The 22,821-nt window shown below is 41.7% G+C and overlaps 2 protein-coding genes across 7 annotated transcripts; one reads left to right on the top strand and one right to left on the bottom strand.

Annotated features, from left to right (window-relative positions):
- Window positions 1-35: 35 nt before the first annotated feature.
- gpsm2 (G protein signaling modulator 2) lies at window positions 36-9,705 on the bottom strand. Of its 3 annotated transcripts, XM_069510805.1 has the most exons (17): window positions 9,477-9,705; window positions 8,476-8,514; window positions 6,516-6,647; window positions 6,309-6,411; window positions 3,835-4,056; window positions 3,621-3,756; window positions 3,383-3,522; window positions 3,147-3,270; window positions 2,913-3,028; window positions 2,299-2,454; window positions 2,108-2,216; window positions 1,894-2,023; window positions 1,712-1,788; window positions 1,410-1,598; window positions 1,147-1,306; window positions 875-1,065; window positions 36-783 (listed from the first exon to the last, which is right to left on the bottom strand). In XM_069510805.1, the coding sequence occupies exons 4-17, from the start codon at window positions 6,371-6,373 to the stop codon at window positions 607-609; spliced, it is 1,992 nt and encodes a 663-aa protein (XP_069366906.1). In that variant the 5' UTR covers window positions 6,374-6,411; window positions 6,516-6,647; window positions 8,476-8,514; window positions 9,477-9,705; the 3' UTR covers window positions 36-606. The 3 variants fall into 3 exon arrangements, with proteins under 3 accessions (XP_069366906.1, XP_019968956.2, XP_069366907.1); XM_020113397.2 differs by having other exon boundaries at window positions 6,309-6,647; window positions 9,477-9,694; XM_069510806.1 differs by lacking the exons at window positions 6,309-6,411; window positions 6,516-6,647 and having other exon boundaries at window positions 9,477-9,694.
- A 1,110-nt stretch (window positions 9,706-10,815) lies between these two features.
- Window positions 10,816-21,831, top strand: LOC138405177 (microtubule organization protein AKNA). 4 transcript variants are annotated; one of them, XM_069511850.1, is made up of 22 exons: window positions 10,816-11,032; window positions 11,652-11,902; window positions 12,376-13,469; window positions 13,593-13,664; window positions 13,749-13,860; window positions 14,196-14,344; window positions 14,421-14,480; window positions 14,797-14,930; window positions 15,016-15,208; window positions 15,416-15,594; window positions 16,013-16,174; window positions 16,587-16,746; window positions 16,872-16,963; window positions 17,057-17,241; window positions 17,335-17,449; window positions 17,574-17,756; window positions 17,883-17,938; window positions 18,131-18,286; window positions 18,396-18,485; window positions 18,827-18,941; window positions 19,035-19,200; window positions 19,360-21,831. In XM_069511850.1, exons 2-22 carry the CDS (start codon window positions 11,704-11,706, stop codon window positions 19,528-19,530), a joined length of 3,843 nt encoding a protein of 1,280 aa, XP_069367951.1. In that variant the 5' UTR covers window positions 10,816-11,032; window positions 11,652-11,703; the 3' UTR covers window positions 19,531-21,831. The 4 variants fall into 4 exon arrangements, with proteins under 4 accessions (XP_069367951.1, XP_069367950.1, XP_069367949.1 ...); XM_069511849.1 differs by having other exon boundaries at window positions 16,016-16,174; window positions 16,869-16,963; XM_069511848.1 differs by having other exon boundaries at window positions 10,817-11,032; window positions 16,869-16,963; window positions 19,360-21,830.
- The last annotated feature ends 990 nt before the right edge of the window (window positions 21,832-22,821 follow it).

A 22,821-nucleotide genomic window follows, 5' to 3' on the forward strand; every position in this document is an offset into this window, starting at 1 on the left:
GTCGTTGAAGAAAAACAGTTTGTGAAAACAAGATGTCTACAGGAAAGAGGCTTTAATTTTCCTCACTGAAAACATTTAGTACAAAAGGTCGGGCTGTACACGGGTTAAATTCATAGTTTGTTAAAATAGTTATTAGTCATAGTCAATAGTCATTTCCTGTCTGACCTCTGTAACTTTAAAACCAAAACCAAGTCCTCACATACAAAACAAATTACATGGACAGAGTGCTTTACATCAGATTTCACATGTATAACCACATGACTTTATAGTGGTGGGACGGCAGTTAGCAGAATCAAAACAATCATAAAAAGTACAATAAATACAAACCGCGGTTGTGTATTGAAAAATACACGTGAAATGAAATATGCAGGAGCACAGAATAAGGAAAAACAAGGAATATAAAAAACAACACTTGTCCCTGATACTATTGAGTTTGTTGATGTTGTGCAAAACAAGTCCTCATTAGTGTTTAATGTTTTCCATACTGAATGCTAGTAGAATGACGACAGTGCTTTGTCTTGTCCAAAAGAAGAAATACAAAGAGACAAGGCTCTCCACTGCTTCATGAGATTTACAGAAAAAAAACCCTGTCTGTCCCTTTAGTGCTTAGTTGGAGGTGGGTCTGGCCTTGGCGCTCGCTGCAGACGGCAGGGTGACGCGTTGCTCATCCATCCGTTTGGCCTGAGAGCGCATGATGAGGCTGAAGAAGTCCTCATCTGGAACGGTGGGCCCTCTGACCGGAGGAGGGGGAGGGGCACAGCGCTGGTCATCCAAACGGGACCCCTGGAAAGACCGCATAAGAGTTGGGATCTGATTATGGAAAGTGCTCAAAGCTTTTTTTGTGTCTAACTGAATATTCGGTTTCACCCAGTACCTGGCACTTGACAAGCATGTCGAAGAAGTCGTCGTCAGGCTCAGCGTTGTCTGCGTTGGCCATCAAGTGGTTGAGCACGGCCTGGTTGCTGTTCTGATGGAGCCTGAGGCCGGGCAGGCTTCCCCCTGCTGCTGGGGTCTCGTCTAACCGCCGGCCTTGGACGCCTGTGATGTTGGCAGACTCGGACACAGCTGCAGAGGGAGAGACAAAATAGTTAATATGATGCGTTTTATTTCATTGTGAAGAAGTTCAGATTTGATGTATGGACTCACATTTCCTGATGGCTCTTGGAGGCTGCTCTGGGCCGCCGTTTAACGATAACCTGCTGCCCTTATCCTGTATGGAACAGCGCTGGTCATCCATACGGTTGCTCTGGAAACGGCTAAGCAGGTCAAAGAAGCCCTCGTCTCCGAGCATGTCAGGACTGAGTCGCTAATAAAGAGGAGAAACAAACATGAAACAGCAGAACAGGCCTTGTGTGATGACAGCTATCTGAGACTGAATGAGGCGTGTGTGTGGTTATCAGCGGTGTTACCTTCTGAGGTCCCTGTGCAGACGTCTGACTGGTGTCCAGCATGTTGCTGGTGTCCTGGAGGACCTTACTGGAGCCGCCGGCCTTGTACTTTTTCCCGCGGAGACGATTGACAAAGAACAGCTTGGAGGTGCTCTTAGCAAATGAGGGTTTGGGCTGCTTGGTCAGGATGTCGCTGTTCCACTTCGGATTCTTCACAAACACAGAAACAGATTATTGAACACAATGATTAGGGAAACATTAGGAGAAGACGATAAAGAAGAATCTGGTTTGTGCTGAATAAAGCTGGAGACTTTTTGAATTACATTCATCTTGTCTGGAGTCAGTTTCATCAGCTCCAGGTTCTCCATGCTGTGTCTCCTGCTCATCCTGGGTCTCGCTCCTAACGACACATGAAAACTCTTTTACACCTGTTGTTCAAAAGACACTCGTGGTGTCATTACATCATATAGAAAACAAAGGTTTGTGAACAGTTGCTTTTGTTTACCATGCTGGTTGTAGTCTATATCCTTACTCTCTGAGAAGGTGGAGTTATTTGTGCTATAGCTCAGACCCAGAACCATCTGGAGGTCGGACACATTCATACGAGCCGTCAGTTCCCCGCTCCTGTCTCCAGTCTGGACACAAAAAAAAGCTTAGATTTACAACTCTGCAATACCTTTACATGTTTTGGTAGATTTTAAAACATTTCATTCATGAACCTCTTTGCAGATGTCCAGGTGCTTCTCAGCAAAGTGCATGGCCTGATCATGGTTCCCCAGTGCAGTGTGAGCATTTCCTAAACTCCAGCATGCACGGCCTTCCCCAATCCTGCAGCAAAACATATTTTAATCCATGTGCAGGGGCATAATAAAGAATTTCTAATCCCTATTGTGAACATGTGTATGTGTACCTGTCGTTGAGGTCCTGGGCTATGATGAGGTGTTTGAGGTGGTAGTCTATGGCTCTCTCATAGTCCTGGAGAAGTGTGTAGGTGTTGCCCAGACTGTAACAGGCCTGGGCCTCCACAGCTCGATCTTTCAACTGCCTCGCCAGCTGCAGTGTCCTCCTGACAAACACACACACAAGCTGGGTCAACACACTGCAGAGAGGCCGCAATCATCACCTCCATCTGAGGCTGACTTGTGTGGCGACAACATATTATGTCACACACAGAAAAGTTTCCCTTGTTTTAGACATTGAGACATTGACATTGTTGTTAGGTTTTTTTTGTGTATGGAAAAAAAGAAAAGCTTAATTTATGCTGAGTGGTGTAAAACTCAGTCATCGCACCACACCCAGTATTTATATCTCGATGACAGAGAAAAATAATGAGGTGGCGTGTTTGCTCAGTGAACGGCCTTCACTGCAGATTTTGATAAGACAGATCAAATATGAGCACAGAAATAAAATAAAAACTATTAACAGTGCACAGCTTTATATCTGTCTAGAAACATGTTTTTTAATTTTGAAAAATGCAAACACTCGTGGGGTCTATGTCCTTTATAAGATTCATGTGTGGCTTACTTGTAATGCTCGGCTGCCACTTCAAATTCCCCCAAAAAGATGTAGGCGTTCCCCAGGTTGCAGTAAGCGCGTCTCTCTGCTGAGCGGTCACCAAATTCTTTCGCTATGAGCAAGCGCTGAAATAGAATCATAATTTATTGTTTTTCTTAATTGAGTTCATTTGAAACATATCTTCTAATTCAAACACACATATTTGTTTGGATTTTAAAAAAAGATTGTCAGGGTTCCACACACCTGTTCATGAGAAGCCACAGCTTTGCGAAAGTTTCCCAATAAATAATGTGTGTTGCCGAGGTTCCCATAAGTTCGACCCTGGGCGGCCCGGTCTCCAAGCTCCTTCACTATCGCCAAGTTGGCCCTAAAAATCCACCAACAGTCAAGTTATGATAGCAGGCAATGTATGATTAATATGTACTATATAAAGAAAGATAACTAAGATTAAAAACTCACACACACACTGCGCAACTTACTCGTAGTACTCAGCTGCCTGCCTCAGTGCCGTCATCACCTCCTCTGGGAAATCTCCAGGCTCAGCTCCACTCCAGCAGATACTTTTGCCTTTGGCGTGGTAAACGTTCCCAAAGTTATACAGAGCTCGAGCCTGACCCACCTGACACACATCCAGGAAAAAACAGTCAGCGCTAAAAGGTCAATGTTTTACAAACTTTCTTGTACACTATGATGTGCTTGAACACACTACTGCCTCACCTTGTCGCTCGTGTCTCTTGCTATGTCCAAGTGCCTCTGACAGCAAACTACAGCCTCATCAAACCGCCCCAACACCTTTAATGTGTTGCCAAGGTTACCACTGGCTTTGGCTTCTCCGAGCAGGTCACCGATGGTTCTATACAACGACATATCGTGTTAGTAATAGTATAATAATGATCTGTTTGACGAGATGGAGTGCTGCTGTATGTCTAACCTGGTCAAGGTGAGGTCATGCCGGTGGAACTCCAGGGCTTTGGCGTAGTCATGCAGGTGGAAGTATGCATTGCCCAGTTGGCTGTAGATGGCACTGAGCACCTGCAGGTCCTCTGTGCCCACCTGGATGGCAGCCTCAAAGAAGGAGACACCCGCTCTATAGTCGCCCACTTTACAGAGCCGCTCACCCTCCAACGCCAGCTCCAGGCAGGACACCTCCATCCTACAGCAGACAGAGGCAGAGTCTTGTTTTAACCAGTGGAGAAAAATATTCAACGAGGGGCTCAAATGTGCCAAGAATCCAAACAGTAATGAAGCCAAAGTTGAGGAAGCTTGGGAGAAGCAAATCTTCTGTGGCTGTGACCAGCGGCCAACTGACCGGACCTCTTTCTAAGCAAAGGCTTTTAACCGGGTAATATTGTTTGGCTACTTCCTTCCACATACAGAGAACAATGCCTCCAACTAGAGTTTTTTTGTTATGGTAGATCTCACATCCTTTTGACCTGCCTCAAAATAAAGTGGGTTCCTCCTACAGTCATATGTGGCAGAGAACAGACAGACACATTTCATAATTTCTCTGTTTACTGGTTTATATGTTTGACGACAAGCTATAAAACTGAATGGGTTCTTCCCTGACCAATACCACATCCTTCTAAGTTTCTAACAAGTTTCATGGAACTCCTTTCAGCAAACAAACCAACCAATGAACAAACAGACATATGTGAAAACATTGGCAGAGACAACAATCAGATTATTTTAAAAGTATGAAAATATGGCTTACAAAGTCAATGTTCCCTACTCCTAACAATGAGATTACTAAAAATACATCTGGAGTCAAAAAGATGCAGCAAGTGGCCTCACGTAATAAAACAATGTGAAAACATAGGACATGACTTCTAACACAATTACGACCAAGATTTTTCAGGGTCAGGCGTTTTTAGCCCACATGAAAAGGAGAGTCAGACAATTGCTGGGGGGTTTAGCTTTAAAATGCTGCAGTCAGTAGATTAAGCAGCGTATCTGTGCAGAGCAAAAACTGTGAGTCTGCCAACGCTTGTTTTTCAGGAAGCTGTATTGTTGGAAGGAGATGAGCTTCACACAGTCTTTTCTGTTTGTTTATCTCTAGATTTCCTACGGTACCCAACCCAAGGCTTTGTCTAAAACTTATCAAAAAAGTGACCTAGAAACACTAAAGTATAGAAAAAGGAGCAGGAAAAGCTTACAGTTTATCGTGGTGCTATTAAACTACGAAACACCAAGGAAAGTAGCTTGTCTCATCTATAATTATAAACAAAGGCTAACATGGTCTTCTTAATAGTTGATAAACCTCATGTAATCATCATTCTTAGGCCTTAAATTAGAAAATCCTTTGTTTACTACGACGTTAGCAACATATCATTTAAAACTACACCTGTGGCAAACACCAGCCTACCTGCTTCGTGTCTTACAACAAAAAGAGCACATGGCACAGCTGAGAGGCATCTACTGAGATCTCCACTGGAAAAAAATTCCAGACTGCCGCTCCTTTTCTTTCTCTGGCGCATGGAGAGATTAACTCAACAAAACATCGTAGCTTATACGAAAAGAAGATCTTGTTTGTTGTTCATTTAAGTCGAAAAAAAAAATCACCTTCTCTTCCTGTGACAGCAAAACCATCTGACGTCACAGAGATATTTTCGCATCACACGTTGGAAAACCGTCAATGAGACATGTGATGTTGTCATAGTATTAACTCTCAATGCATGGCAGCTGGGAAACTGTTCGATCAGCAGTTTCTCAGTTAATCTGCTTAACTTTCTTTCAGGTTCTCTTCTGACCTGGTCACCTGAGCTTATGGCTGTGGAGTGTGCACCCGACAGATTAAAACGCTGCTAAGGAGATTTATTTGAGGTTTCAGACACAGGCAGACTCTATAGTGATGTGTATAATGGAATAAATTAAATGAGTGCGATGATCCAGCATCTCTTACAACAAAAAAGAAAACAAACATCCTCCCAGCTCCTTTCAAATGAGATGGACACACGTGTGGAGGAAAACCAAGCTGGCAGGGATGAATTTTTCAGGGCTCATTAAATATTGAAGTTGGAGTCGCTCTGTGTTTAGCAGGTCACACCTGCTGCCGGAGCGCTTTACCTGGATATTTGAGGACAGCTGGACAATGCCTTTTTTATTTTTTAGGGAACTCACCGGTCTTAAGTCAACAAACTCACAGAAAGCACCATGAAAAGAAACTCCCATTGCACAATTTTTATATCCACATAATACCATCAACAAGGCAACACCCTCAGTTACTTCACACTGATACATCTTGTGTAATAAGCATTAATATATTCACAATAACAAAGAGCTTTTCTTCTCTTCACCATCAACTACTACATCCCATCTGAAAGTAATGAGGAGGCAAAAATAAAAGGCTGTATCAAGTCACAGTTTCTACTCTACAACTACAGCTTAGTTGAGAGAGGAGAGTCCTACCTGTAGCGGACATGAAGGGACTGCTCTGCAGATTGCGTGCTAACCACTGAACCGCTGGTATCCATTGAAGTGCATAATATGAGGGAAAATCCCAGTTTTGTTCCTGAAAAAATGGTTGCGTTTAAAACAAGGGCCGACGGGAAAGAAAAATAAATCTTTGGTTGAAGGGGAGTTGAGAAAGAGGAGGCGATCCAAGTAAAAAGTCACCCAATGTGATGAAGTACGCTAACGTCCCTCTGCTGCTGAACGTTGAAAGGGAACCGTAACCCCATGAGTGTCAGACAGAGCTGCAGAGTCCTGTTTTGCGTCACTGCACCTCAATCTCTCGTCAGCGGCCCTCTGCAAAGAGAACACAAGATGCTGTATGTGAAGCCTCATTCTGGCCACACAGTGCCATGGCAACACCAACCAAACAGCAGCGTGCACAAGGTGGAGGAGGTGCACAGGCAGGGAGCGAAAGAGCAGGAGCGGGAATGAATGGAGGCAGGGGGGGTTCAACACAGGCAAGCTGTCAATCTAGGACGGTGACTCAATTCATCCAGGATTGAAGACGTGCGTATGTGCTCTAAAGTTGCAACAAGGTGAAAGTGCTAGGTTCGCCTCAGCAAGCAGAGATGCCAAATGATTGGTTGAGAAAGATGTCACTAAATTAAAAGAGTAGCACTGAGCAGAACACACACCTCTCGCAAAAAGAAAAGAGGGCAAACTTATAAACTACTGTGTATGTGACTTCCACCAGAGGAAAGGACAGTGATAAGCAGGCTTCATGGATTCAGATAGACTGCACCAAGTAAAGACCAGAGCCAACCATTACCTCATTTATCCATGAGGTCATACAAGCCACACCCATTTGTCCCCCAACTTTAACTAGTCACACCCTCCCCTCTGCGCACACACACACGCGCACACACACACAGATTATTGGAAATGACCAAACATTAATTATATTCTTTTGCTAAATAGCTACTAAAAGACAATACAGACATAAAACAGTGTGCATATTTAAAAAACCTTTCAGAGACAGAGGGTATCTTTCATTCCTCTGATAGTTCCAGTGTACTATGTCTTGACAGTTGAAACACATGAAAGTTATTGCATTATTATTCTATATATAATAAAACATATGATAAATTATTTTGATGTAACGTTTGGGAATTTGACACTGAAGACAAGCAACACAGGTTTAAAAGTCTGAGAGTATAAAGTTTGTCAAATTATAAAAAACACCCCATATGATAACTAAGGTATATGAGTAGCTATTTCAATGTATCATTAAATAGTTACTAAATGAATGAATTCAGTTCTGCCCAGAAAGTTTGTGGTGTTGCTGACTTGGTAGTTTTTTTATTTTTGACACGTATTAGCTCAGCACTGAGCTCATTCTGCAAGAAGAGCACAAATCTTAAAAACAAACGACGACCAAAAATAGCACCAGAAAACTGTTTTTGACAACAGACGACACTGCCACCATGACTCATTATGTCAGTGTTTCCTTTTAAACTGAGGTTAAGCTGCTTCTCTCAAAGTAAGTGGATATCTGTGCTTGAGAATTAAAGAGGAACTTTGCTGTGGATTAAGCCATTTCTACCATAATCCACAAATTAAAACTAAACAGGCTCTACCAGGTTATGCCTCATACATGTTAAGTAGTTGTGCTTAAACTAATCACTCTCAAAAGAAAAGAAGTATCCTTGCATGAACAGCTAAAGAGTAAATCCCAGAGCTTTAGGAATCTATGCAGTGCATGTTTCTGCTCTATACAATCAGCATTTGATGCCTGCCAGTGTGTGTGCAGCATTTTCCACCATTGTATGCCAATTGGGTGTGTTTCCAATCGACCTGCCCTGCTCACAGAGCTACACTGTGCATGAATACGTTTGTAACATGGAGAAATGATGTGTGCCTACATGCACATAAGAAAATTGTTCTTTTAAATGACAGCACCAAGGGAGGTAATCACTGCACTGAGTCACATACAGGACATGATTTCACCCTGGACACACAGCAGATGTGATCTATTTTTCTGTGCTTACTGATGCACTGAACTGCCTCTAACCTCAAGATCTAAAAATGGAAATGCCACTCGGTAGTACAACACCATGAGCCAGCAAAACCTTGCACCAAAACAAAAGAAACAAACAACTGAAACGAGTAATGGAATACTGACCGGTAATTCTTCCTCACAGGAACAGGAACTCTGGGAAGCCTGCGAGGAGAAGTGTGGTGACAAATGAAAAACATCACACAGAAAATAATCAGGTGTTGGTGTGGTAGTAAAGATATATATACAGCTTCAAGTTTATTATCAGGTACACTAACCTAAAACCCAGTATAGATAATAAAACAGCTGTACCTATTAAATAGGGTTGGGCAATAAAACATTAATTATCACAATATAATTTTCATCAATGGTAAATTTAAAAAAGGTTCACTATGCATTATGTGCAAGCACATTGAATTAATCTACCTCAGGTTTATAAAATGTTTTGTTGTTTATCAAGTGTTTGTCTTTCTATGTTCATAAAGACGAGTTTAAAACCACAACCTTCACTCAGGAGCAGGAATTTAGCCACACTGTCCAGCCCTCGCTATTAAAAGGTATAAGAAACTTCTCCCAGCTGTGATCATAACTATGAACCAACAACTTCATAAAAGTTTTATCACTTAAGAAATTATCGAAATACTATTGTATTAGACTGCACTAGTTTTAGTACACAATCACTGTACCTGTCACATACTAAAGGTTGAAGTGAGTGTGATGTGTAAACTATATAACATTGGTACACACATAATGTAGATTTAAATACTTGTGGAATAAATCAAAACAAAAAATGCAGCTTTATCATACAAATACTATGATTTCCTATATTAGGTTTACACAAACTACTTCTATACTGCATGTAATTGTTGTACATGTGGGCATACTGACAGACAGCAGCACCATTGACTTATGCAGACTTCTCTGTCACTATCAGCTCCATTCATACACATGCTCTACTACACTGGTGAGAGGACGCAGGACTCAGTGGAGGAATGTAAACACTTGACCTCCATGATGAACTGTCAGAGGTTCAGTGAGTGAGTTAATACAAGAGGAGACATTTCTCTAGTCACAGTATCAGCACCAGCTACAGGTTAGCTAGTTAGCATGTTAGCCGCTAAACTTACGTTAGACGATCCAGTTCGAACAATGGGGGACTTCTCTGTTTTTTGTCTTCACCGTTTCAAAAGAATAAAAAACATGGGTCCGTTTAAAAAGAAAAGACGTCCGTACTTCGTAAACAATGACAGCAACATCCGCCTACAGCTACATTCTTTTTTAAACTTGAGCTAAAGTTGGTTTGACTTCGCTGAGAAAGAAGTTGAACCTCTCGGCTGAACCAGCGTCTGTGTTTTTTCGACAAGCAGCCAATCAGAGGAGGACATTCAAAGATAGCCACGCCCTGAAGAACAGCGATTGGACCAATAGATTTGAATAGAAAAAGAGATGACGTATGGTAACATTGTACCTGACAGAGTGGAAGTAAAGCCCCCCCCCTCTACACGAGCTATAAACTCAATACAATCTAAAACAAGTTTACCATTCTGTCAACACCAGATCTGTTTATCAATGAGCTCGAATACACTGATTAAAAGACACTTTGCAACAAACTGTGCAGACGTTTGTATCCAAACCGATTCAACTGAGCACTTGACTTAAGATAAGGGAAATGTGCCTTGTTACATCAGCAAAGGGAAAAGTGACGATAGAAACATCAGTTAAAATATGCAAACACAATAGTATAAAAACAAATAGAAAATAGACAACTGAAATATAGAAATAATGTATACAATGTAACCAAAAAATATTCTATTTAAACAGAATATATACAACATAAACAGAATATATAGTGTAAACAGAATATATTAGGTGTAAACAGTATAGTGTAAACTTAATATATGCAATGTAAACAGAAAATATATCATTTAAACAGAATACAAACAATCTAAGCAATATATACAATGTAACAGGATTGCACAATTGATCCTGTTACAACACTAAGATAATGACCTGAACTCTTCTCTGTGCACGTATAAACAGATTAAAGATGAAAGTTTCTCTTATGCTGTACATCCTTTAGCCTGTATCTGCGTTGCTTTTGCAAAGAGCATATTTCCTTTTTCTATTCACCCCTCTCAAATACAAAGAATCTCACTTTAGGCAAAGTAATGTAGTATCTGTTGAGTGCACATGTTACGCATGACCTGGTTGAGAAGGAGAAACTAGAAACTCTGCTTAACAAAGCAAAAAATGAATGAAAGCAAAATACAACTCCATCCACTAAATACTTGAAATCAAAGTCATAGTTTGTATATTTATTTTAATCATGTTTGAAAATTAAATTTGGACGAGCTTTATTTTTGTAATTATTTATATTTTGGGCATCTCTGTTTAAAAGATTTAATCTCTAAAAATAAAGTATGAGGAGTTATTTATATTTAACTGTCCTCTGGTGGGATTTCCTCCACCGTTACCTAGCAACCAGTCTCCGCCTGTAGGCTGCAGACGCGCAGCGCTGCCACGAGGATTCATTATTAATGATGCCACAGAAACTAAACCTGTCCGAGGAACCGAACATATGTCGAGAGACACGGGACCGCAGAGTGGACGTGACGTGTGACAGGAGCACGACTGTGGAGCGGATCAACTGTAAACTGTGAAAGCTGAAGGAGTCACAAACACAGTAAGTTACCATCACCACAACCAGCACAAACTATCACAACATCATCGAGGGTGGAAATTAAATACAGAGCAGTAGTTTATATTACTTTGTTTAAATAACAGAGTTTTTAGACATGACAGAAACATACCTAGTGCTGTATACACTGGAGCACTTAAGTTCAGTTTTGAGGTATGTTTTTTTTTTACTTACTTATACTTGTATTATTCATCATCACAATTCAGAAGCAAATATTGGTATTTGTAACTATACATTTATTTGAAGGATATAGTTACTATATTACTTACATATATAAACATATCTGATATAAGTTGCTTTGTTATGGATTAAATGACCAAATAGCATTAAAATACTGCAAATAGGTTAGTTATAATTCTCCAATAATAATATAACACAGATCAGGGCTACTATGCTGTTATATTATACATCCTGCCTATGGTTACTTTTTTAAAATTAAACAAGATATAGAATGAACACACAGTGTTTGTCACTCAAAATGTTTTCAATGTTGAATTACTGGCAGATTAGTATTTTTTGATCCAGTGTTATCACCTCACAATTTGCATTGCTAAGTGGTGAGCAGGTGCTCCATTCTTTTTTACCTCCTCTGTCTGAAACACAGGTGAAAAGAGGCTAAACCCCCTTATATACACATTTATTATTACAAAGTGTCCATGGAGGGAGGAGACCCAGAGGATTCATATGAGGATGTGCAGGGATCCACAGTGCTGTGGGAGAAATGCATCCAGCAGAGCATATTCGTGGACCTGAGCGAGGATGAAAGTCTGCATTTCAGTGATTTAGAGGCTTCTTTGGATTTGCATCTCTCCCAGGCAGAGTCTCCGGCCTCAGGGGCCAGCATCCATCTTAGTGGTAAGTCCTGGAGTCACTGACAAAACTGCCTTAGATTTTATCTTTCATGAATCTGCTTGCTTTTTCCATTCACGCAGTGTTTGTTGTTTCAGATATTACACATGTTCACTGTGTATACTCTTGTGGTGGATTAAAGTCCGCTAGTATTATTAAGTCTAGTGTGTCACACTGACCCTCTTATTGAGAAAAGTGATGTTTTACCTAAACACTGTGTCTCTAACAGCTACAGTGTCTACTGAGTGACTTTACTTATTCATCCATAACACCATCTGTGTTAGAATACAAGCATGAGCTTAACAACAAGCTGGGGACTGTAGGCCTTCATACACATTTAAACAAGGGAAAAGACAGAAATTGCAGATTCAGATTGTATCAAATATTGGACAGATGATGGGAAAAATGAGTCTCAAATTAAGTAAGTCATGTGACCTCCTTAGTGGGCATTTTGATTGTTGGCATCCTTTAATTTGCAGGGAGCGCATTGTCAGTGTTGGACGGCACCTCCCCAGAGTCCAGTGTTGAGAGCAATCCAAGTGAGAGGGTGGTAGAGGACAAGACCAAGAGCAGCATATTACATGAGTCTGTCCAAAGACCAAACACTGAGCAAAATGAGCTACCTTTAAAGCAGGGTAATGAGGAGCCAGGGCAAGATACCAGTGACGAGGATCAGGAGGACCTGCCTTATGATGGTGACCTTGGCAGCCCCTACTTCAACCAGACCGCAACCACTGAGGGCGACACCAGCTCCGATGGAAGAGAGACTATTGGTGGAAGTCCTGATGGTCCTGGTCTGCTTGAGTTCACAACAGAGGATGAAGACAAACGCTGTGAACGTTTGGTTTCTGAGAAACCTGGAACTTTGTCACAAGAGGATGAAGGAGCCAAACAGGAAAACCTTTTTAATGCGTCCAAGCCAAGCAATGTTGCTCACTCATGCCCGAGTCCTGCAGATATTAACCAGTTGTTGCTGCGACACTTCACCCAGGAAGAGTTGCTGCGGCCAGGTAGGCTGATCGAGGCAGAGACCCTGCCGGAGGTGTCCCTATTGGAGAGCATGAGCTGGGCCCCAACATGCAACAGCACTGCAACTAATAATAACCACTCAGAGATCCCTGAATGTGATTCTGAGATCTTCTCTGACAGGACTGATAAAATGATTCATACAGCTTCACAGAACTCAAGTTTCGAGAACGAGGGAGAGGGGAATATTGATGGAGACAAGGAGGCAGTGATGCAGGAAAAGTGTGAAGAGGATGATCAGTTTCAGAGAGTCCCTCTTGTGCGCACTAAATCCTTCTGTGAGATGAAGTATGGCCAAGGCCAAGTCCACTACCCCCTCCCTGATTTCTCCAAGGTTGCCCCCAAAGTTAAGATCCCCAAAGCTCCGAGTGGCCCTTCCAGACCTGCTCCTCCGACCCCCAGCACCATGCACAGAGCCCAGTCCTCTCCAGGGATCTTAGACGTGATCAGCAGAGTCCTGGAGGATTCAGTCCCGCAGCCAGAGAAGTCTTATGTCTTCAGGGATGAAGCGAAACAGGCTCCTTCAGCGCTGGCACATAATTTGCAGGTAGAAAACCCCAATACCTACACATTTTGGTCAATTTTGCTTTAATTTTCTCCTATAACATTTGTGTGAATGCTTCGCTCCCAGACATAGAACTAACATTTAACTTGTGTCTAATTTCTTTAGGCTGAATATGATAAATTACTCACCAAATTTGGTGCGGAAAATCTCATTGATCAAATGAGACTAGAAACGAATGTAAGTAAAACCTAAAATATCCAAAATAAATTACAAGTCAAGTTTTGATGCAAGTTGCCTATTTGATAATCTTTGTTTTTACAGACTCGGCCCTCCACAGAGCTAATGCTTTATTCAGAGTGTGATGATGATCATCAGAGAAACTTAGCCGAGGGAAGCCATCTTGGATCCTTGGCTCCTCATCTTCACCCGTCAGGTACAATGTCTTTCTGTCATCTGATATTATGACGGGTCATCACTTTGCATTGCTACCTGCAAATTATGCAGTGAAGTGTGACTGGTTTCCATAGTGATAAGTGGGGTCAGATGACACTATTCTCGTTACACAAACACCTTTACTTTGCTTTCGAGCAGTCAAATCAAAGAGTGTAAACTGGACAAACTAACCCCACAAATTTGACATTTAACATATTTTTGGATCATCAGAAACTTATATGCAAGACATGCAATTTCTAATTATTTGAACATTTTAAAAATGATATACAATATATCAGATGTGCTTTATTGTCTTTTCTATTTTAAATTTTTCAGAAAACTTTGATCAGAAGCGAGGAACGGTGTCACAGAGCAACATTGCAGAGGTGAACGCAGCTTCCGCTGGTCAGCCTGAGGAGGGTCTCAGTGATGGGGAAAGAATGACTGCTGAGCTGAGAGACCTCATCAGCCCCTTCACACAGAAAGTAAGTTTGAAGATAGTGACAAGCTGCCAACAGAAACAAAACCTCTAAATCAATTATCAAACCTTCCTCTACCCAGGTGGAAGAGTTCAAAATGAGTGTCAGCAACATGTTGATGAACACAGCGGAACAGCAAATGGTGAGAACTGTTTGCATAGAATAGAATAGAAAGCCTTTATTGTCATTGTATTATGTTATGAAGAATATTATTGTGCCACTCCACTTGGTGCATATAAAGAAAAAGACACAAGATATAACGCATTTCATGTTTCATGTTTTGGGCTCTAGACAGAGGGCAGAGAGTGTTTGTGATGACTTGGATAAGGGAAGGGAGCAGCCGATGAAGAAACTTGTGTACAAAATATAGGAAATCTGTATTTTGAGCACTTATTTCAAGTGCGGTGTCACGTTTCTGTGTACCTTCCTTTTGCCTAAATGTAAAATGTGTCTGTCAGATGTTGAGGAGCATGATGGAGGCTCAGGACCAGCTGGAGAGGAAATACATGAGTAAGATGGACGAGCACAGAGCTCTGGAGAGGCAGAACTACATGGGTCTGTCCAGGAACACCGGCACCTTTGACCCACACAGGTTGAAGAGACGTTACAATCACGAGCATGTCAATATGTCAGTATCATGTCCATGCAGCCATTCATGTGTGCATGTGTGTGTTCAGGCTGGTGGAGGGGGACATATTCAGGATAGGGATGCACCTCGATGACATAAAGGTGATGATAGACAAAAACGTGTGTGAGCAGATTTCACCACCCCACTCATCCTCCACTCCCATGCCCATAAAAGAGAAGCTGCATGTGAGGACCGGTCCTGTCTGCATGCTCACCCCCTCCCCTCCACCATCCCTACATGAGGTAACCAACTCACAGACACATCCATGAAGTCACTCTTAGAGTTTTTACCTGTCTGTCTAGGAACTGAGCTGTTTGAAAAGCACGTAACTTCATCATAACTTGGTCCACATTCAAATACTCAATTACATTTTGTGCTGACCTCTTTCCTTGGTGTTTGTGCATGTGTGTGTTATTCCACAAATGATCTGACTGCGTTTCATGTTTCAGGGTCCGTGTGCAGGTTTTTCCACTGTGAGTTATGAGATGGAGACACGGACAGAGGAAGAAGAAGCCGAGGAGGTGGAGGAGAGGAACAGTGAGGAGAGTGATGGACTGAAGCAAAGCAGTGAGCTCATAACCACTGACTCTGCACTGAAAAATACTGGATACGACAGCTGTCAATCATGGTAAAAACAATTTCATTAAATTAAAGCATTATTTTTAAGTTAATACTCTATTGACTTCTCAATAATATTCTCTTTTTCCTCATGGTTGTGATTAATGAATGTCTTTAGTTTTAAAACATCGTACCAACTGTGGATTTTGTACCGTCGTGCATCCCATGAAAAAGAAAGTAGATATCCTGGCTAGGATGCAAATATAATACACCACTATGTGCATGTTCCATTGTCACTATTGTCTCCTGCTATTAAGGATGTGAGTGGCATTTGTTTGTGTGTTGGTGCTCACATAATAGACACGTTCTCAGCCTTCCTGATCGTGTTTCGGGTACAGGTACAGTGTTGGTGTTAGGTTTCTACCGTGCAGAGGGTACAGTGTGTTTGGAATAGGTGAGAGCAGGTTTTCCTCTCTGTCCTACTTCAGCAGCTCACTGGAGAGACTGGACATCCAGAGAGATGACGAGGAGGAGGGCGACGAAGAGGAGAGGAGCTCTGTGTTGTTAGAGGCATTAGTTGATGGTAACATCTCAGCACACGAGAGCAGAACCAGCTCAACGTCCAGACAGAGGGAGTGGACATCTGAAAGGTCAGTGTTGTCATGCTAAAGTCTACACGACCGTATAAATGAGCTAAGTGTGACTTTATACATTTTGTACATTGCCCTCCTCTGAAATTATTTATGGGTGATACAACTAATCAGTCCTGTAATCCTGTCACAGAGTAAGTGAGAGATAATTTTGGATATGCTTACATCTATGTTATTTATCTAAAGGGGACCATGCACATTTAATTTAACAGTTGTATTCAAGACCAAAATGTAAATTTCACAGATTAAGTCATGCAGACTAGTTTTCATCTGCAGTCTATATAGAGTTATGAAGCATCCACTGCACAAAGAGAAGCCATCATACAATTTGGGAAAATTCCACAGACTGAAAGATGCCTCTACAGTTAAATTTGTCATTAATTAGCTCCAAATGTCTTTATTGTTGCTGCAGACGTTGCACCCCAGATAATGTCCTTATCCCTGAGGGTGAATGTGATCTGGGTGATGGTGTGAGTCTGGCTGTGGAGGTCTCCTCTTCCTCTTATGCACCCGAACTCTCACATACCCACAGCCACTATGAGCCTCCTCTCAACTCCCCATGTGTATCACAGGTCAGTCACAGATAATAGTCAGCTTGTTTAACAAAGTTTTTGGGGATGCTCCTTGAGTTGCAGTGGTTATTATGATGCACAGGTTGTTATTTTACCTGATGTTGTGTTTTGGGGGGGTGCAGCAGATCGTGAGCACGGAGACAGACAGTGGATTTGGGAGCTCTTACTTGAATCGGTCAGCCTCTGGATCATTTCAACCAAACCTGCTCATCGAAAGGTGAAAAATCTGATTCACTGACTGATCCGCTTCACATGGGTCCTGGTAGAATATTACTGATTACTAATACTTATTTGATGTTTCAACCTCTAGTGTGTCATCCCATAATGATGGTTTAAGCAGCTCAGACAGTGACGGCTCCTGTTCCAACCTGCAGACAACCATCCATCCCGTCTCTCTGAATATTCCATCGCTCCAAACGCAGTTCTGTGGTGCGGCAGCTGCAGTGGAGCTGTGGGTGGAGAGCACCACCACGGACCCTTTGGTCCGGCTACAGGGTGAGCAAACCCTCATCTTACAATCACAATGTAAAGTTCTGTTTCTGCTTGTTCATACTGATGATGTCTTCATCTCCACCACTTACTGAATAGGATCTGACCCCGGCCTGCCTGCTCTCCTCAGTCACTGTGTTTCTGAACCTGTACTCAGCACTACCATGGATTCAGAGGAGAGAGGCAGCCAAGTGAACTCCTGCTCCTGTAATAGGTCAGTAAGAGGCAAGCAGTGGAGGTGACCCACTGCTGCAGTACTCCTAAGTCATTTCATCAAGATAAAGATTTGATCATCATTGCTATTCTTGCCTGCAGTGAACCTCTCTTTGTGTGTTTAGTGAGGCCATCCTGGCCTTGCAGTCAGAGGTGTCCAGGCTGAAGAAGGACCTGGAGGAGGGTTTGGTCCAGCTGCCTCACCTGGCACAGAAGATGGACTATCTCACCTCCAAGTACAGGCGTGATCGTCAGGAGCGCAGGTCGAAAACCAGAGCCAGCACTCACCTAAGACGGAGTTCTGACAGGTGAATTAATATGAAGGACAGTATTAGGATGTATTTGTGTTAAGTTTTATTGGTTCACAACCAAGTGAAAGACTTGATGGTTTTTACAGTTCAACCATTCATTTTTTATTATACTCTTACTCCCAGTCCAACAAGAATCGAGGACTGGATTTCTTCAGATATGGAACCTAGCAAGAGCAAAGGTAATCTTATTCTAGGTTCTCTAATTGTGCTTGATTTTTTCCCTGAATTATTCTTCTGGGAAATTGGAGAAAATGCCAAAATCAAATCAATGCAAAATCACTGCAAGTCTCTTTCTACCAGTGTGTCTCTACATCTCTGTGTGCATGTAATTCTTACAATATTAATTCTGGGTTCGATCATCTGCTCCACAGGTACAGAGAGTGGTGACACAGAAGCATCAGACATCATGTTGCAGTTCCACAGTTCGTCTGTGGGGAGCAGAAGAGGCAGCAGTGTGCGCTCTGGGCCTAAGTTTCAGTACAAACATCAAGAGACATTACAGTCCAGCAGAGGTCAGGCCTTCAATGGTATTCCACAGTAAAGTACATACTGCATTTCTGTAATATATATAATCTATAAGAATATTGTCTGTCCAAATCAAAGTAAACAAAAAAACAACATATTTTCCTCCTTTAGGGACAAACTACTCCAAGAAAACTTCTGGTTTGACCAGCTCCATTTTAAAAGGTGGAGCTTCTGACTGTCCTGCCAATCAAAGACCACACAGTGAGTAACTTTCTCATTTGATGTTCAGAATATCAGCATGGTAGTTTTACTGTGAGTCAGTGAAACAACATTCATTTGACCATATCAGCTTTATTTGTGTATAGTGGACGAGTGAACCTGAGTTACAGCAAAAAATGTCATCATCACATATATCTCTGTTATCACTAGAGATATGAGTGACTAACAATCAGTTCTATACAGTAGTATTTATACATTTTTATATATATTATCAGTTTTTGTTGTCAGTTGGGAGAATAGTGTGTCTGTCATGTAAACAGGATTGTAAATATGCACAATGTTGTGCACTAGTTGTTTACACACTGTTATGATTCTCATGTCAGCGGATGTCATAGAAAGTCTCTACTCCAGGAGGAGGTGGTCTCCCGTCTCCTCTCTGTCCCTCCAGAAGCCTCTCCTCCAGGTCAGCTACGGCTCCTCCAGCAGCCTACCTGCCAGGTGAACACACGTCTCATGTGCAGCACAAACACACCACTCGATGAAAGGTGACAGATGGGTCATAACATCTCAATATGTTGTCATCAAATCCAGCTATAAACTGAGGGAGCTGCCACAGTCCATGTCCCACCACAGGAAACGTTCCACCCAGTCAGACACAGCTCTCCTGCCCAGCAACGTGTTCTTCCAGCGGACACTGTCCCCTGCGTCTGCACCCTCAAAGACTGTCAGCAGGACAGGCACACGCAGAGGGAGCAAGGTGAGATGTCTCATCTTTCATCACATGCATGTATAGAGGGACATTCATCCAGTCATTTTTATGTACAGGAACATGTGCATGATAATAAGAGCAGTTATTAGCTGCTGTCAAATCTGCATGTTACGTAGCATAGATATAAAGTTTGCTGTTGTTTTCCAGGAGGAGGAGATGAACAGGACTCTGGACCAGGCTATTGAAGTGGCCCTCAGAATGAAAAGGACCACGGACCGGATGGCAAAGAGACTGTCAGCTGACCTGGGCAAAGCTCAACTCTACAAGAAACTGCACAACACAAAGCCACTAGGGGGCAGGAAACACCATGCATTATAACGCACCAGTTTATCCAGTGATCTGCCAACATCTATGATAAATGATGCTGATTGTGTCGTTGAATATATTTTGTATTAAATGATAAAGAAAAATCTCTGATTTTGATTATTTAAGATGCTGTTTGTGTTAAGTTGATTGTTTTGTACATGAGTGTAAATTCATAATAGGCACTGTAAAAATAAAATGTTAATGTTATATCGGTTTGTATTGGTTTTATCTGTAAACATCCCTCCACCAAACTTGGAAGGAGGTAAAAAATTTACCATGACTAATAACGCAAAAAGAAGCAAATGGTCACATTTGTGATCTTTATGGGTCAAGATGTCCCTAGGGAGATAAAGTAATAATCATGAGTTCTATCTGTATCCAGTGCTTCAAGCCAGTACACCTGTCTCACCTGCCTCTTGTTTTCTTCTTCCTCCAAAGATTTAGCAATCCAATACACACAAGCAGCCACAGGGCAAAGAGAAAAAGTTAAATCAAATCAAACCTGGGTCAGATTGGTATTACTGTGTTTCAGGAAAAACCCTGTCTGCCTTTATTTCAAATGAGTATCAACTTTAGTCCTTGAAGCTAATGTGCTCACTTGATGCCTCTAATGTTCGTCCCTGCTGGCCTGTGGGGGCTCACACCACAGTGTCTTCTTACTGAGTTTCTGTACCGTGGCTTTGTGGCCCTGCTCCTGTCGCCATTGCGGCTCTGCTGCTGCCGGGGCTGTGCTTAGGTTTTTGTTGTGGGGTATTGGGTTTCTCTGTTGTTCTAAAGAGGGGGTATCAGGAGAGGAGATGCGTCCAAACAACATTCCTGCACCGTCCAGTCCAATTGTTCAGAGAGCAGGGAGCCTTCTTCTCAGTGTTTTCTAACCTGTGGATCACCAACATGACTCATTAGTCATGGTGACTCCTCAACCAGCTGTTTACCTGTTCAACTCTAATGTTGAGTCACTCCTACAGATCAGGGGCCTCAATTATAACTGTTGCCGGGGCCTGAAACTTGCGTAAGCCACTTTTCACATGAATGTTGGGATTTATAAAAACAAAATTGAAAGTGCACACTTCCATGCTAACTCTGACCCATGCGTACAAACATGTTCAGATTATTGATGTTTCAATGTTAATCACTTCATCATTAACATTAAAACCAACAGCTTAATTTGTGCTCGTGTGACATATCTGTTCCATAAGAGCCTTCAATTTAAAAAGATACAACCCATTATCTTCAGATACCATTAAACAGCAGAGTCATTAATAGTTTTTAATAATATCTTAGTCTAAGTTTTGCTTCCTCCTTGATGCCATGATTCAATGTGGAAACCCATTGGTCAGTAGGAGAATTTAATGTTCATTACTTGCTTTGCATTGACCATTTATGGTTGAATGTGGGCGTGTAGAGGGCGGGCCTGGAGGCAGATCCACATAGGAATGTTTCCAGGTGGACTGTGATTTAGAAAGTGAACATCGCGTTCAGGTGTGTGTGCGTACGCCATTTTCGTCTTTTGTGCACTGGACACATTTAGTATGAATTCTACCCACTGTTTTATAAATGAGGCCCCAGATCATCCCACTTGTCAACTATAGGAGAAAGCACAGGGTCACTGAGTGGAAGTTAGTATTTCAGTGAATGATGTTGAATGTGTGATGAAGCACTTTTACTTGACAATGTCGTGGAACAAGCTTTACTGATGGATTAATCTCAAAGATTCACTGTTGTTGAAAAACCACGAGCAGTAAAAAGCTCAAATCTCCAGCAGCACCAATCAGGATATCAATGACAGTGTCTGTTATCAGTCATTGTTGTGTAGCTGTACTGGACACCAAAAACATGTTCACTGTTATCTGTATCTCATTTCAGTTCTCACATGACTTTCAATTAAATCAGTGAAGTGAAGCCTTAATGGTCCATCGGGTGGTGCGCATGTGGTAGTGAACTAGCAGGAAACAGGCCAGTGGGTGTTATTTCAAACCAAAGAAACAAATATAACAAAACAGTATCTTAAAAAGAGCTGCAAAAACAACCTTATAGCAAACCAAAATGAAAAAAATCCTCACTATACAAGACAAATGAAAATAGCACCCCACTTGTATGTTTCTAACATACAGTTCTCAAATATACAATTCTGGATCAGTATGAAAATCTCTTAAAACAACAGCAGGAGTAATGTAAACACAGACATAACACAGAGAGCTGTTCACACACAAAGGGAGCAGCCCTGACTAACCAGCTGGACAGAATTTATACTGCCAGCCTTAAGTGCTTCGTCATTGATTGGACGCTTGGGGTTGATGCCGCTCCAATCCGGACCTTTGTCTCCACTGCCAGCCCGGAAGGAGGAGGAGCATCTGCCAGGATTCCACAGGTAGAAACACGGAGAGACACACAACACAAGCGGACAGTTACATTTAAATTTAATTTAAAAATCCCAAAGAGTTCATATTTTACTTTTTTTCAGTAGACTAACATTTCTTCATAATAAAGAGCATTTATACAATTCAGCACCAGTCTACATTATTTCTGGTTTTCCATATTGTGATTCTACTGTTTCTACTTCTCTGTGGATGATTTCAATATACAGAGTGGATATGTTGCTGTCTGTGCCCGATCAGAGGGAATGGTCAAAGCACAGAGTGTTGTATGCTGTGGATTATCCCTCTGAGACAAACCTGAGATTGAGTCTGATACTTAACAGCAAAACACAAAAACACAAAGTGTCACTGATATCTACCTGTCAGAGCTGGAGGGTGGATCCTGTTTGTGATTGTGAATTGAGAGGTTCTCACTTGAACAAAGACAAAGGGAAAATATTCTAATTAAATATAATTTCATAAAGCTGTTTTCAAATGTATCTTTCATACGATTTTACATATTGTATATGTTTTTTCATGGAGGAAAGTTTGTTGTGTACATTTTCCGTTATTCAATCAGGATTGTATCAGAGCGAGCAGAGAGGCCCTGCTCACATTCACCACAGTGGTGATCTGCTGGCCACTGAGCAGCTCCTTTAAGGTCATCCAGGGTGCATGTGCCTTGCTCAAGGGAATCTCAGTCCTTCATGAATTTAGGAGTTTAGAAGTGAGATAACCAGAAGCTTGTGATGTGGTAGTGTTCAGTGACCTCAGTAGAGAAATAGATAAGAGACAGTTGATTAACCTCTTTTCTTTTTTAAAATCAATCAATCAAATAAAAGCATTTTATTGTATATTATATGTAATGTCATCAATGTTGTTTTTGTTGCATAAGAACACATAGTGGTGAGTTTTACCATTTTCGCTCTGTATACAAATTTAAACATTA

Source organism: Paralichthys olivaceus, chromosome 16 (genome assembly GCF_024713975.1).
Source record: "Paralichthys olivaceus isolate ysfri-2021 chromosome 16, ASM2471397v2, whole genome shotgun sequence".
NCBI classification, from domain to species: domain Eukaryota; kingdom Metazoa; phylum Chordata; class Actinopteri; order Pleuronectiformes; family Paralichthyidae; genus Paralichthys; species Paralichthys olivaceus.

Excerpts from the sequence above, each read along its gene's own strand:
- gpsm2 (XM_069510805.1), bottom strand. The coding sequence starts at position 6,373 with ATGGATACCAGCGGTTCAGTGGTTAGCACGCAATCTGCAGAGCAGTCC. Across the intron at positions 3,271-3,382 it reads CAGGCAGCTGAGTACTACGA|GGCCAACTTGGCGATAGTGA; the intron begins GTAAGTTGCGCA and ends GTGGATTTTTAG. Across the intron at positions 2,217-2,298 it reads GCCCAGGACCTCAACGACAG|GATTGGGGAAGGCCGTGCAT; the intron begins GTACACATACAC and ends GTTTTGCTGCAG.
- LOC138405177 (XM_069511848.1), top strand. The coding sequence starts at position 11,704 with ATGGAGGGAGGAGACCCAGAGGATTCATATGAGGATGTGCAGGGATCC. Across the intron at positions 11,903-12,375 it reads GGCCAGCATCCATCTTAGTG|GGAGCGCATTGTCAGTGTTG; the intron begins GTAAGTCCTGGA and ends TTTAATTTGCAG. Across the intron at positions 15,209-15,415 it reads CTCCACCATCCCTACATGAG|GGTCCGTGTGCAGGTTTTTC; the intron begins GTAACCAACTCA and ends TTCATGTTTCAG.